The sequence below is a fragment of the Hippoglossus hippoglossus genome, chromosome 15, assembly GCF_009819705.1.
Source record: "Hippoglossus hippoglossus isolate fHipHip1 chromosome 15, fHipHip1.pri, whole genome shotgun sequence".
NCBI lineage: Eukaryota > Metazoa > Chordata > Actinopteri > Pleuronectiformes > Pleuronectidae > Hippoglossus > Hippoglossus hippoglossus.
This window is the reverse complement of record NC_047165.1, coordinates 6,809,397-6,820,520: the sequence shown is the minus strand read 5'-3', so window position 1 is coordinate 6,820,520 and position 11,124 is coordinate 6,809,397. Positions and strand designations below refer to the sequence as shown.

The following is an 11,124-nucleotide window of genomic DNA, read 5'->3' as shown; positions in this document are numbered from 1 at the left end:
AGAACATGACAAGGAAATGAGAACGAGAGAGGCTGAAGGAGACGAGGGTCAAGGAGAGTCAGAAGGAGGATGCAGAGGATGGTAATGGTAGGAAATGAGCTTTGGAACGAGTCTGACGGCTCAGAGGCGATGCGGCATGACCGCAGGGACACGCAGGTTGTAAATTAAAGTTTCTGATTGGCTTTTTACGTACGCCCACGTGTCACGTTTGTAGCCCTTTGTTGATAATAGAGCAGAGGAGGATGGAAAGCTAACTATCTTCTGGTGGGGGGTTCTGAACGATGCCCTTCTGGCCTCAGTGATCATAAACCTCCTGCACTCTTTCACACACACACACACACACACACACACACACACACACACACACACACACACACACACACACACACGGCTGTGTCTTCTGACTTACATTGACTGGCACTTACTCAAACCTTAATCATATTGTTATTTCTTGCCTAACCCTCACCCTTAACTTAATCCTAACTTTGACCTTTACCTTTACCCTCACCTTAATCTTTACCTTAACCTTTACCTTAACCTAAACCAAAAACCTAACCTGAACCTGAACCTGAATCCTAAACCCTAAACCCTGAACCCTAAACCCTAAACCCTAAATCCTAATCTTTAAAGAAAAAATCAAAACAGAATTAGGTCCCCACAACATGAGTAATACCAGGACCAAGCTCACAGAAACACACACATAGTTTTGCGTAGCTATCCTTATTAGGACTTTGCGTTGACTTCCATACGTTGTGGACAGCCAAACCAAAACCTTCTCCCTAGTCACAACCATGACCAATTCATACCTAACTCTTACTTAACCCAACCTCAAGTCACATCTTACCTCCAACCTTAAACCCAACCTCAGGAATGACGAAGTCTCGTTAGGACCTGGGTTTAGTCCCCATCAGGTCAGCGTTTATGCTGGAAAGGTCCTAAAGAGGCAACAAAAACAAGTACAAACACACCTTTCTTCAGCTGGGAGCACACATTCTTCCCCCTTAAATTCTCACCTTTATGTTAAATTTCCCCACGGCCGTATTTTTCCAAGCTGACCTTTAAACCCAAACCTTACATCTAGACTGAGGATATTGAACTGAGCTGTACTGCTGATCCTGTGAGGGGGTTGGGGGAGCTGGAGCCAATCCCAGCTGACACTGGGCATGTTGGACAGTTCAGTTAAACTACCAGTCCAAAAAGTTTTACTGTTTCTGCCCAGAAGTTATAGCAGCTGTAAAGCGCGCACACACACACACACACACACACACACACAGGCAGGGTGAGCAGGCAGTTCTGTCGCTGGCACCGCGCCTGGAGGGCTCGACCGTAATGCAGGTCCTCTACTCCATTTGGAAAAACAGCTGGACATTAATCATCGGTCGATATCCCCCGAGGTTACAAAAAGTGTGATTATTTGACAGTTTATTCTGCCCCCGTCGCACTTTTCAAATCACAGTCATTATTCACAGTCATAATTACTCGCTCTCTTGTGTGAAATGAGTGGTAATAAAAGAGTCAATCAATGCAAGGAAGGAGGAATATTCGGAGATGTGTAATTTTCAGTGCTGAGAAATTGTGAGAAAAGCTTGTTTGGTGAGAAATGCGGCTGATCAGTGCATAACGCTGCTTCTGAAACAGTTCAGATCAGACGCGTTGAAGTACTTTGTCACCGACATTCATTGGTTTTCATCTTCCTGGTGCCATATATTATATTATTCCTCAGGAAGAGGAAAAAATAAACTTTCTGCTGCAAAGTCATCAGTGAGAGATGGAGAATGAACAAGGGAGCAGAAAGTGAAGAGAGGAAAAGAGGAAGTGATGAGGTTTTTCAGGAAGGGGGGTGCGAGCAGCAAAACGAAATTGAGGGGGGAGTGTTCAGTGGAGGGGAAAAAATTTAGGAGAAAAGTTAACACGGCGAGATGGATCAAACAGGTGGGTGGCGTAGAAAGGCAAAGATAATTGGATTGCGGGAGTGGACGGATCTGACGAGGGCGAATGTGCTTCCTGGATCTTTTCACCGTTTGGCTGAGTGCAGTGTGTAATCAGAGGACGGAGCAGACGTGGACCATTAGTACCAACGCAGAAAAGGCCAAATAGTTCAAAGATTCACAAAACAGAGTTTCCCTTGTCAACAGAGCTTTCAAAGGGGCATGAGAAGGAACAGGATGAATTGCCGATGTCACAGGGGGGCGGTGATGATGAGCTATAGATTCACTCTGTGGGTGTTGGGCTGTGACATGTTCAGGTCTCTGATTATTGACCTTAATGTGATGGAAGCTCATCTTTAAAAGAGACTCAACAGTTGAACCGATACAAATGGAGCTGAAATTAAATTCTCTGTAGGTTTCAGGTCAAAGGGCTCTGGAAATGAGACAAACTGTGAAATGAAGTGAGGAAAACAGTTCAAAATGGCAATGTATTTATTTATGTTATTTTATCTAACTTTATTTCAGTCTCATAGGTCAATTTCAGTATAAAAATGAAATAAATAAATGACTAAATACAGAAAAATATCCGAAAATTCACACGTCACACAATAGTTCCAGTATCTTGTGTCACGGTGGAGCCTCTGATTCTTTGAGTCCGTTAATCGACACATATATTCATAAATTCAACATATAACTTACGATTTAATTAAATGAACATGTGATAACTTTCAAATCAATCAAATAAGGTGTATAAGGAAGTATTCTCAGAGAATCTCCGGGTCTATTTAAAATAAATAAACAGCTCATATGATTCAAACCTTGTCACCAAAGTGGGAATAAAGTGAACTCAGGGCTTCTGTTTCCTTCTCACAGTTTCTATCATGTAACACTTAGTGCTGCCACTTCAATGTGGCCATGGAACACAGGCTCATGATTAACATGATCAACTGAGGTAAATGGACTGTATTTATTTTGCACTTATCCAGTTTTATGTACCAATTAAAACACAGGTCGCATTCACCTCACACATTCATACAGCGCTTCTCTACACAGAAGACACCGGAGAATCTGGGGATTGAACCAGTGGACGACCCTCCTTACCTCCTGAGCCACTAACCCTTGTTCAATCGATCTAATTTTATTTATATAACCCATATTCACAAATCATAATTTGTCTCATAGAGATTAACAAGGTGCGACATCCTCTACCCTTAACCCTTCAGTTGTCATAAAAACTCAAAAGGTGTTTAGCTTGTCCAGCCTGGGCTACTGTAAAAAAAAAACATGGCTGCCTCCACCGAGAGGAGCCGCTTCCGATGTAAATATAAAGTATTTAAATATAAAGGGCCCATTCAAGGGTAAAGATCCACAATTCATACAATTTAGATGAAACACACCAGTGAAACATCACTAGGATTATTTTATATTCAATTTCTGCCAATAGATCCCTTTCACCTAAATCTTACACACTGGACCTTTAAGTATAAAATATTCAAGCCAATGTATACACGTGTGCATATAGTTATAGGCTTATATAAATATATTCAATCTTTAATTTTTCAGTACTTGTGCAAACAGAGGATGTGTATTATGAGGGTAGAAAAAAGGGTTTTATTCTGTGTGCGTGTGAGTGTGTGTGTGTGTGTGTGTGTGTGTGTGTGTGTGTGTGTGTGTGTGTGTGTGTGTGTGTGTGTGTATGTGTGTGTTGGCAGGCAGGTCTCAGTATTTATAGTCACAGTGAAGGACTCCAGAGCGAATGAACAGCACAGAACAAGCTCTTTCTGTTCTCATGTCGGCTGTTCGAAACACAGGCTTACATCAATACAGGAAAGACGCGTTTCACATACTGCGGGGAAAAAAAACCAAGGCAACACTCTCCTTTCTCTCAGTGATCAATTCAGCAGCGGCAGTTTGAGACCTCATCATCAGCCTTTCTATTCACTTAACACAATCAAGGTTTCCTTCTTTTCCCTCCGTCTCCTGCAGCGGGGGGTTCTCTAAGTGCTTCACTCACTCAGAGGGTGTTATATGTGTTCTTGAGAGCCTATAATCAAGGAATCAAAGGAACACCCACCACAGCACCTATATTAGCATTAAAGAAGGTTAGCACGGCCCCACTGATGTAACTGGAGACTGATTGGGACTGAGCAGCAGATTTCTATTTATGTGCCCGTGTGTCTCAGGGAGAACAAGTCAAGCAGTTTAAATGTACTTCGTGTGTGTGTGTGTGTGGAGACACATTGATATCCCTCATGTTGTTTTCTCGCCTGACTTGGCTGCGCCGTCTCCACGACTCTCACAGTGAGGACAGATGGCAAGGAGTTACCCTACTAAGAAACCCTCCAGCAAACACACACACACACACACACGAACACACGCAGACTTCATGCACAACACAAGAACTTCCTTGGCACCCACTGACTTGTCTCTCAATCCAACAATGATTCATGCACAGCGTCCTCTACCACGATTTTGGTAAATCACCTGAAGTCAGCAAATCAAGCCCCAGCGCCTGCTGCTCTTTTCCAGCATCACATCTCACCGAGGCTTCTGCTCACGTCAGTCCAGACAAGAGCCTCGTCTGCCCTGCAGCCTCAAACACTCCATTACATCTCTGCTTTTCAGCTCAACCTACCATGGACATATAATCAGACATAATGTCAACTGTAGAAGAGACTTTACACCTTTAACACAATAGTGCAATAATTTACTGAGCTGATCTGTGTGCACTGAAAGGTGTGGGTGGATGATTGGGTACGTGCAAGTGTGTGTCTGTGTGAATGTAGTGCATGTGTGAGACACTGTGTAGGTGGACAAAAGGGTCCTTGAATCTGTGAGGCCAAACACATTCACCACTTAATTATACAGCTTTGCAGTATATACATTATGTGTATATATATGCAGCTGAAAGGTATTATATAAATACCATAGGTCTGGTTTGCAGGTTTTATTTTTCAAACTGATTAGAAACATTTGTATTTTTATATTTACTATAAAATCTAAACATTTGTTCCTAATATATATAGATTGATGTTTTAGGTTCAGTTGAAAGTTTGAGTTTTTAACACATATAGTTCCTGTATCAGTTATTGTATCTTAATTTATGGTGATGATCCATTTTTCTTTTCTTTCTTATGTTCATATTTAAGTTTTATATATATAATAAGTTTACGGTCTTAATGTTTGGTTCTTTATCTTGTCTCACTTATATAATTGAGCACTAAGCACAAATAACATCAGTAAACCGATATTTACTGTCCATGCATATCACGGAATCTCTGTGTCATCTTAATGGCACGGATGAAATCTTCAGACAGGTGACACATTGAAGGACATTTTTTAAATAGGTGGAGAGACATTAAAAATGCAAATGGTTCCCCACTAGACTAGATGTCACTGGAGGGTTTAACAAGTATACATATGATGTGAATCATGTGCTGAAGCCTTTAAAACCTTCAAATCCCTTCTAGGACATTCAATTCGAGCCCTTTTCAAATATTTCCCAGGACAAATTCCCATACACCCAATTTGAGTCACACATAAGGTTAATTACTCTTCCAACACTAAGGCTTTTTTATAATGAGGACAAGCAGGCTTTACATAAGCTCATTTAATTAACAATTAAAAGAGACGGAGGCTCAAATGTGTGAACACGGCTGTGTTGTGCCAGTGAAAGCAGACTACACGGTCTGTTGCCTTCTCTTAATGCAGCAAAACATGTGAGTTGTGCAACACAGACAGAATTGTTTTCAACTCAAAGAAGGGAGCACATGTAGACAGCAGCATATAGATAATGTTTTTGGAATCTGAACGCCAGTCTCTAATTTTGAATAGAACATACGAATTTGAGGACTTAAACATTCAGGAAATTCAAGGAGCCACGAACGCCCTGTGATAAGAATCAATAAACCATCACATGTAAATAACGACGTGAACAGGCCGACATAGAGAAAGACTGATTTTAATTAAAACATGTTTCTGTGGAGAATACAGCTCTGTTAAGTGAATACAAACAGGACTTTGTACACATGTTTACTAAGATGCTCTCTGGTGAACGTTTGGGGGTTTGACGCTCTTGGTTTGATTCAACTTCCCTGAAAGACGTAGACTTGTGCAGGGCAAGAAACAACACAGGTCTGACCCCTGAGTGACCTGTCAAGACCTTTTAGAAGCACAACAAAAATATGAATGTCCAAGAAAAATAAAAGACAATCCTGCAGAAAATGTCCCCTAAAAAAGACAACATGGGGGGGCGGCACTGTGATCTAGGCATCGTCAGGCTTGTCTGCTGGAGGCCCGCATGGCTGGAGCATCTTCTCCATCAGGTTGAAGCGGACCCGCGCTTTGCTCTCGTTCTCGGCCACGGAGAAGTAGTTGAGCAGGTCGAAGTGTCCCATGTAGGAGCAGTACGAGTCCCGGTGCTGGTTCACCAGCCACTCCCACTTGCTGGTGTCGGCGTGGCCGGTGCCGATGTACTTGGACTGGAGATGCTCCAGCTGACTGTGGATGTTGTAGCGGTCCGTCATTGTCGCTCAGGTTTCGGATTCACAGACGCGCTGGATGGAGGAGAGAGAGAGAGAGAGAGAGAGAGAGAGAGAGAGAGAGAGAGAGAGAGAAACATAAACAACAATGTAACTGAAGTAATACAAGCAGAAAATACGAGTTTGTAACCACATGAGCGAATATTTGGTTAAAAACGACATAAAACACAAGTCTGGTTTAATCACTGTACAGTTGACCGGAAGAAAATAACTAGCTTCATCGCTTTCTAGCTAAAGTTAGCATGCTAGCAGTAAGCGCGAGGCTAACTAGCTGCTAATCCAATAACAGTCTCCCTGACTCTACGCCTTTCGCTGAATACAAACATCTTAACGATCATTTCTGATATAAAACACACGTACTCGATGATAATGTAGAGAAGAGGAGCGACAGCAGAAGTTTTAAACAACAAACCGATCCGACCGCGATTAGCCACTAACCAGAGGAGAGGTGACTTCCGGTATTGTCCTACTGTTAAATGAACCGGTGGGGCAAAAAGGCTGTAGCTTTTGGTTCCCATTCCAACACAAACAGTTACAAAAGAATAGAAATAAATATGAAATAATAATGATATAAGATATTAAGTGAATGTATATTATATGAAGACATTCAAGGAAAAATAAAACAACATAAAATTAAATTAAATGAGCTAAAACGGGAAAGCATACAATTATGTATCCATGTATTCTGGAGAAGTAAAATAAATAAGGATGAAATAAAATCTTGATGAAGCTCAGGGAAATTTTGTTGGGGTGTAAACTGTGTTTCTAGCGATACTATTTTTGTCATTTAATTACTAATATTTAATTTAAATTAGATTTAATTTAAATTAAATCTAAAGTTTGATTCAAATTGAACAAGCTCAATTAATCCATTTTATTCAGTTTAGCAGGAAGTCTGTCTGAAACTCTGAGGTTGCCAGGTTTCTGTGGGTTGCCAGATTTGGGTGATAGGGAACACTGAGCAAAACACCTCCAATCATTTTACAGTTCTGTTTATCATTAGCTCATTCAGTTCCCTTTTTTCGTACGTCCCCTTTCTTTACATTAATCAGCAGCAGTTGTTGAGATATTTAACTCAGATCCTCAATCAAGAACCTCATGGTGGCGCTTGCAGGAAAGTCAGGGAATCAGAATTGATTATGAATTTAGTTTGGGAAATATCAATAATCGTAACTGGGAGACTGTCGATCAACACTTTCATCCCTGGAGCCATAAATACAATTTCTCAAATGTTATCAAGAAGTGTGTCATATCTTCAGAGGTGACTTTAATATCTCACCTATGTGTTTACTGTCTGCCTGGAAGAAAACTCACAGTCGTGCTGTTTCCATGTCCAAACATGATTCCTCATTTGTAGCCGAAACAGATTTTCTTTCTTGAGGGAATTTGTACAATATATCTCTATAATATACTTTTATTTTCAATGGAGTTGTTTCTCCTCTTATAGCATATTAATACAGCATGTTCCCCCCCCCGAGCCCTATAATGACCAGAGAGGTGCAACAGTTTTATTTGGTTTATCTGAGTGTAAATCAATTAAACTGCTGCATTAGCCGAGTCCCATGTGTTGAATATGTTTTTATAACTAAACATAATTTCCACTTTCAGTCCCCTGATTGGAACAGTTTGCACAATCTGACTTGCACAAGCTTTTCTATTTTTGGACTTCAAGTTTTTTTGTCAATTATTATCTTGTCTAATGAGTTGTTATCGTTTGTTGAGCTGAGTCAACACATTGTGGTTTCCCATTAGAAACGGAAGTAGAAAGAGGGAAGCAGAGGGAAGCAGAGGGAAGCAGATGGCAACAACCATCGAAATAGATCACATTGACTGGGTTAGACTGCGTTAACGTCAGAAATACAATATGTCCGTCTGTGTGGCGACATAAACCCCTCATACATAAATATAATGTGGCTGATTGTGTCCAGGAATGTTGGGAGTGTTACTCCTGTTGTTCCCTCTCGCCCACTTTGAAAGATTTACATTTGCTATTTTGTATTTTTCTAGACCTGGAGCTGTTCATAGACTGTAGATTTGTTTCCCATATGGCTCACAAGGAGAAAATTGCCTGAGCCTTTACAAGTTAAGACACATCAGGGAAAAAAGGGACTGAATTTTCTATAGATGTTCACGGTAGTTTTTATTTGTTCAGCCTGTGATACACTGATATAAGTTGAACGCTTGCTGTGGTAATGGAACTTTCTCAAATCAAAATAAAGTGGAATAAATCTGTCAGTACTATAGACTGTATATAAAGATGGACACAGTCTGTGCAGTCGTGCTCGGGGGATCGAGCCACGGTAGCAACAAGAAAGCATCCAACACGATATCAGATTATTTCATTGAGGTTTACCTTCAGGGATTATTTAACTTTGAAACATGTCCCCCGAGGACTGATATCCATTACTACTGGTTGTCTGCAGAGCTCTCAGACTCCGTAGGAAAATGTCTGATAAGAATAATATGATAGAGGATAACAAGAAAGGAAGGTTCGTTAGACAGTATCGCACTGCAATATGTAAATTTACAGGAATAGAGATTACATTTCTGCAGGTCCTGGGAGAAGCCACAGGGAGTGAGGTCATGGCTGTGTCACACCTCCACTGTATCTGAGGCTGATACTGTCTCTATTTCACAGCCCAGGGGGATTGTGTGATTGTGTGATGGTGCGATTGTGCGATCAGTTTCTGTTCCTTCTTGCTGGTGGTGTCTTGCAGCAGGTTCAGAGCGGCTTGCGCGCGCGCGGGGGGGGGGGGGGGGGGATTAAGCTGGACTGAATGTTCCAGTCCCTCTGTGTAAGAGACACTGAATGCACAATGAGGCCAGCGGACAGTTGGGAAGATGTGGGATTTGCATTAGAATAAAGATTGAATTATATGCATGTCGTTAGTCTTGTGACGGGAGAAATGAGCTAGAAGGGTTCTCTGCTCGACAGTAAGAGGCTGCTTTCTGCTTCTGCTCTCACTTCTCTCTCTGTGTGTTTTATCTTGGTCATTATTCAACAGCCTTTCCTTGAGTTCGAGAGTTTCTATGACAAGGACTGTTTAAATCTTATTAATAAATGTGGAAATTGTAGAAGTGTTTTTGATGAATAAGAAATGATTATGGACGTATCTGCAGTTCCTAAAGAGGAAATACAAAGATTACAGAAATATTATACAGGCTCTATATTTCCCTATTAGGTCACAGAACAGATCTGATATAAATAAATCTATGAATAATACTTCTCATATTTTTATCTTTTATTTTCCTTCGTGTTTATATTGTATATTTGACCTGTTTTATTACCTTTAGTGTAATAAAACCTTATGGTTTATTCCACTCTGCTAAAACATGCTAGAAATTTCTTATCTTATCATTATGTAATTCATACAAGAGTTCAGAGTTATATGTATGGATGGGTGCAATTTGTTGCAGATCCAAATAAAAATCAGGATAGTGAATTTAAACGCAGTTGTATAAGGGGATTTGTGGGTCTTGGCGGAAGTATGTGCTCTACTGAGCGCCACTCTAGTTTTTTAGGAAATTACAGACCTTTGTTTCTGGAAAACTATTGATTTTCATTACGGAATAATCCATTTTAAAAGAATTAGTCTTCCATAAATCTGGGAGACAAGTTAAACTAAGGAAAGTCAAAATTGAAGAAGCAAAGACTGAGATATATTGACTTTTAAGCCCCTTTTCCACTAATCTAAAAAACCCACTAATGCCCACTATCATCTGGCTTTTGTCTGAAATGGGAATGGAGACTCTCAGCAGAACCAGGTTTTATTGGAACGTGCAACAGGGATGTTTTCTTTTTATCTCTCAAAATGCATCACCGGCACGGCAGCGAGGCGAGAGAGCTTTTCAGTGTTCCGCAAATTTTTATGTAAAACAGGTATTAGACCAAACTCAATTATTCCTTCATTAAAAGTCAGGTAAACACCCAGAACTTCATCAAACCAACTTTTTAAACTACATGTTTGAAATGGGGCGAGTGCTCCTTTAAGACCAATATAGAGAAGAATGATTTCCCGGATGTCTTCAGGTTCTTCTCAAGTGTGGGATTTCTGTTCTGCAGAAAAAAATCTCTTTCAGCCGGGTCATGAACAAGACCAGTGTGTATCAGCTCCAGTTCATTGTTGCACAGTGTGTACACATATAGAAGGAAAATCTTGTGGAAAGTGGCTCATCTTTGCGAACCACCCTGGATGTTTTCTCTGTAAAATCCACCTCATGAACTGCTTCGAGGTCTGTGGAAGATGCTCATAAAGTGCTCAGGGCTGCTGAGACTCAGATTTACTGCTCATTTTTCCTTGCATTTATTTGGTTTTTGTTCAAAACACAGATGCACTTTTATCTCACTTTTGCAGAGCTACATTTAAAGGGTGTGATTATTCAACTGTGGGTTAGGCCAATGTTTCAGTGAGCCATCCTGGGAACTGCAAAGCAAAGCACAAGAGGGGAGGGAGGGTAATGAAATCAGGGCGATGGATGGGCATATAACCGGACTGGATGGCTCCTGTGCCCCACAGACCCGCTGAGTGATAGCCTAGTAAAAAAAAAAATTGAGTAAGTGATACATTTTAAACCAACTGTTTAAGATGGAGCACATCACCCCACCGCCAGACGTCCGAGGCAGAGAGAGAGAAGACGTACAAAACCAACCACAC

General features: G+C 40.9%; 1 protein-coding gene across 3 annotated transcripts; it reads right to left on the bottom strand.

The window, feature by feature from the left end:
- Positions 1 to 5,873: 5,873 nt before the first annotated feature.
- sf3b5 (splicing factor 3b, subunit 5) lies at positions 5,874 to 10,920 on the bottom strand. Of its 3 annotated transcripts, none has more exons than XM_034608705.1 (2): positions 10,910 to 10,920; positions 5,874 to 6,484 (listed from the first exon to the last, which is right to left on the bottom strand). In XM_034608705.1, exon 2 carries the CDS (start codon positions 6,452 to 6,454, stop codon positions 6,194 to 6,196), a length of 261 nt encoding a protein of 86 aa, XP_034464596.1. In that variant the 5' UTR covers positions 6,455 to 6,484; positions 10,910 to 10,920; the 3' UTR covers positions 5,874 to 6,193. The 3 variants fall into 3 exon arrangements, with proteins under 3 accessions (XP_034464596.1, XP_034464595.1, XP_034464594.1); XM_034608704.1 differs by lacking the exon at positions 10,910 to 10,920 and adding an exon at positions 6,908 to 6,978; XM_034608703.1 differs by lacking the exon at positions 10,910 to 10,920 and adding an exon at positions 6,830 to 6,968.
- Positions 10,921 to 11,124: the final 204 nt, after the last annotated feature.

What these genes read in the sequence shown, in the direction of transcription:
- sf3b5 (XM_034608705.1), bottom strand. Translation starts at nt 6,454, where the DNA reads ATGACGGACCGCTACAACATCCACAGTCAGCTGGAGCATCTCCAGTCC.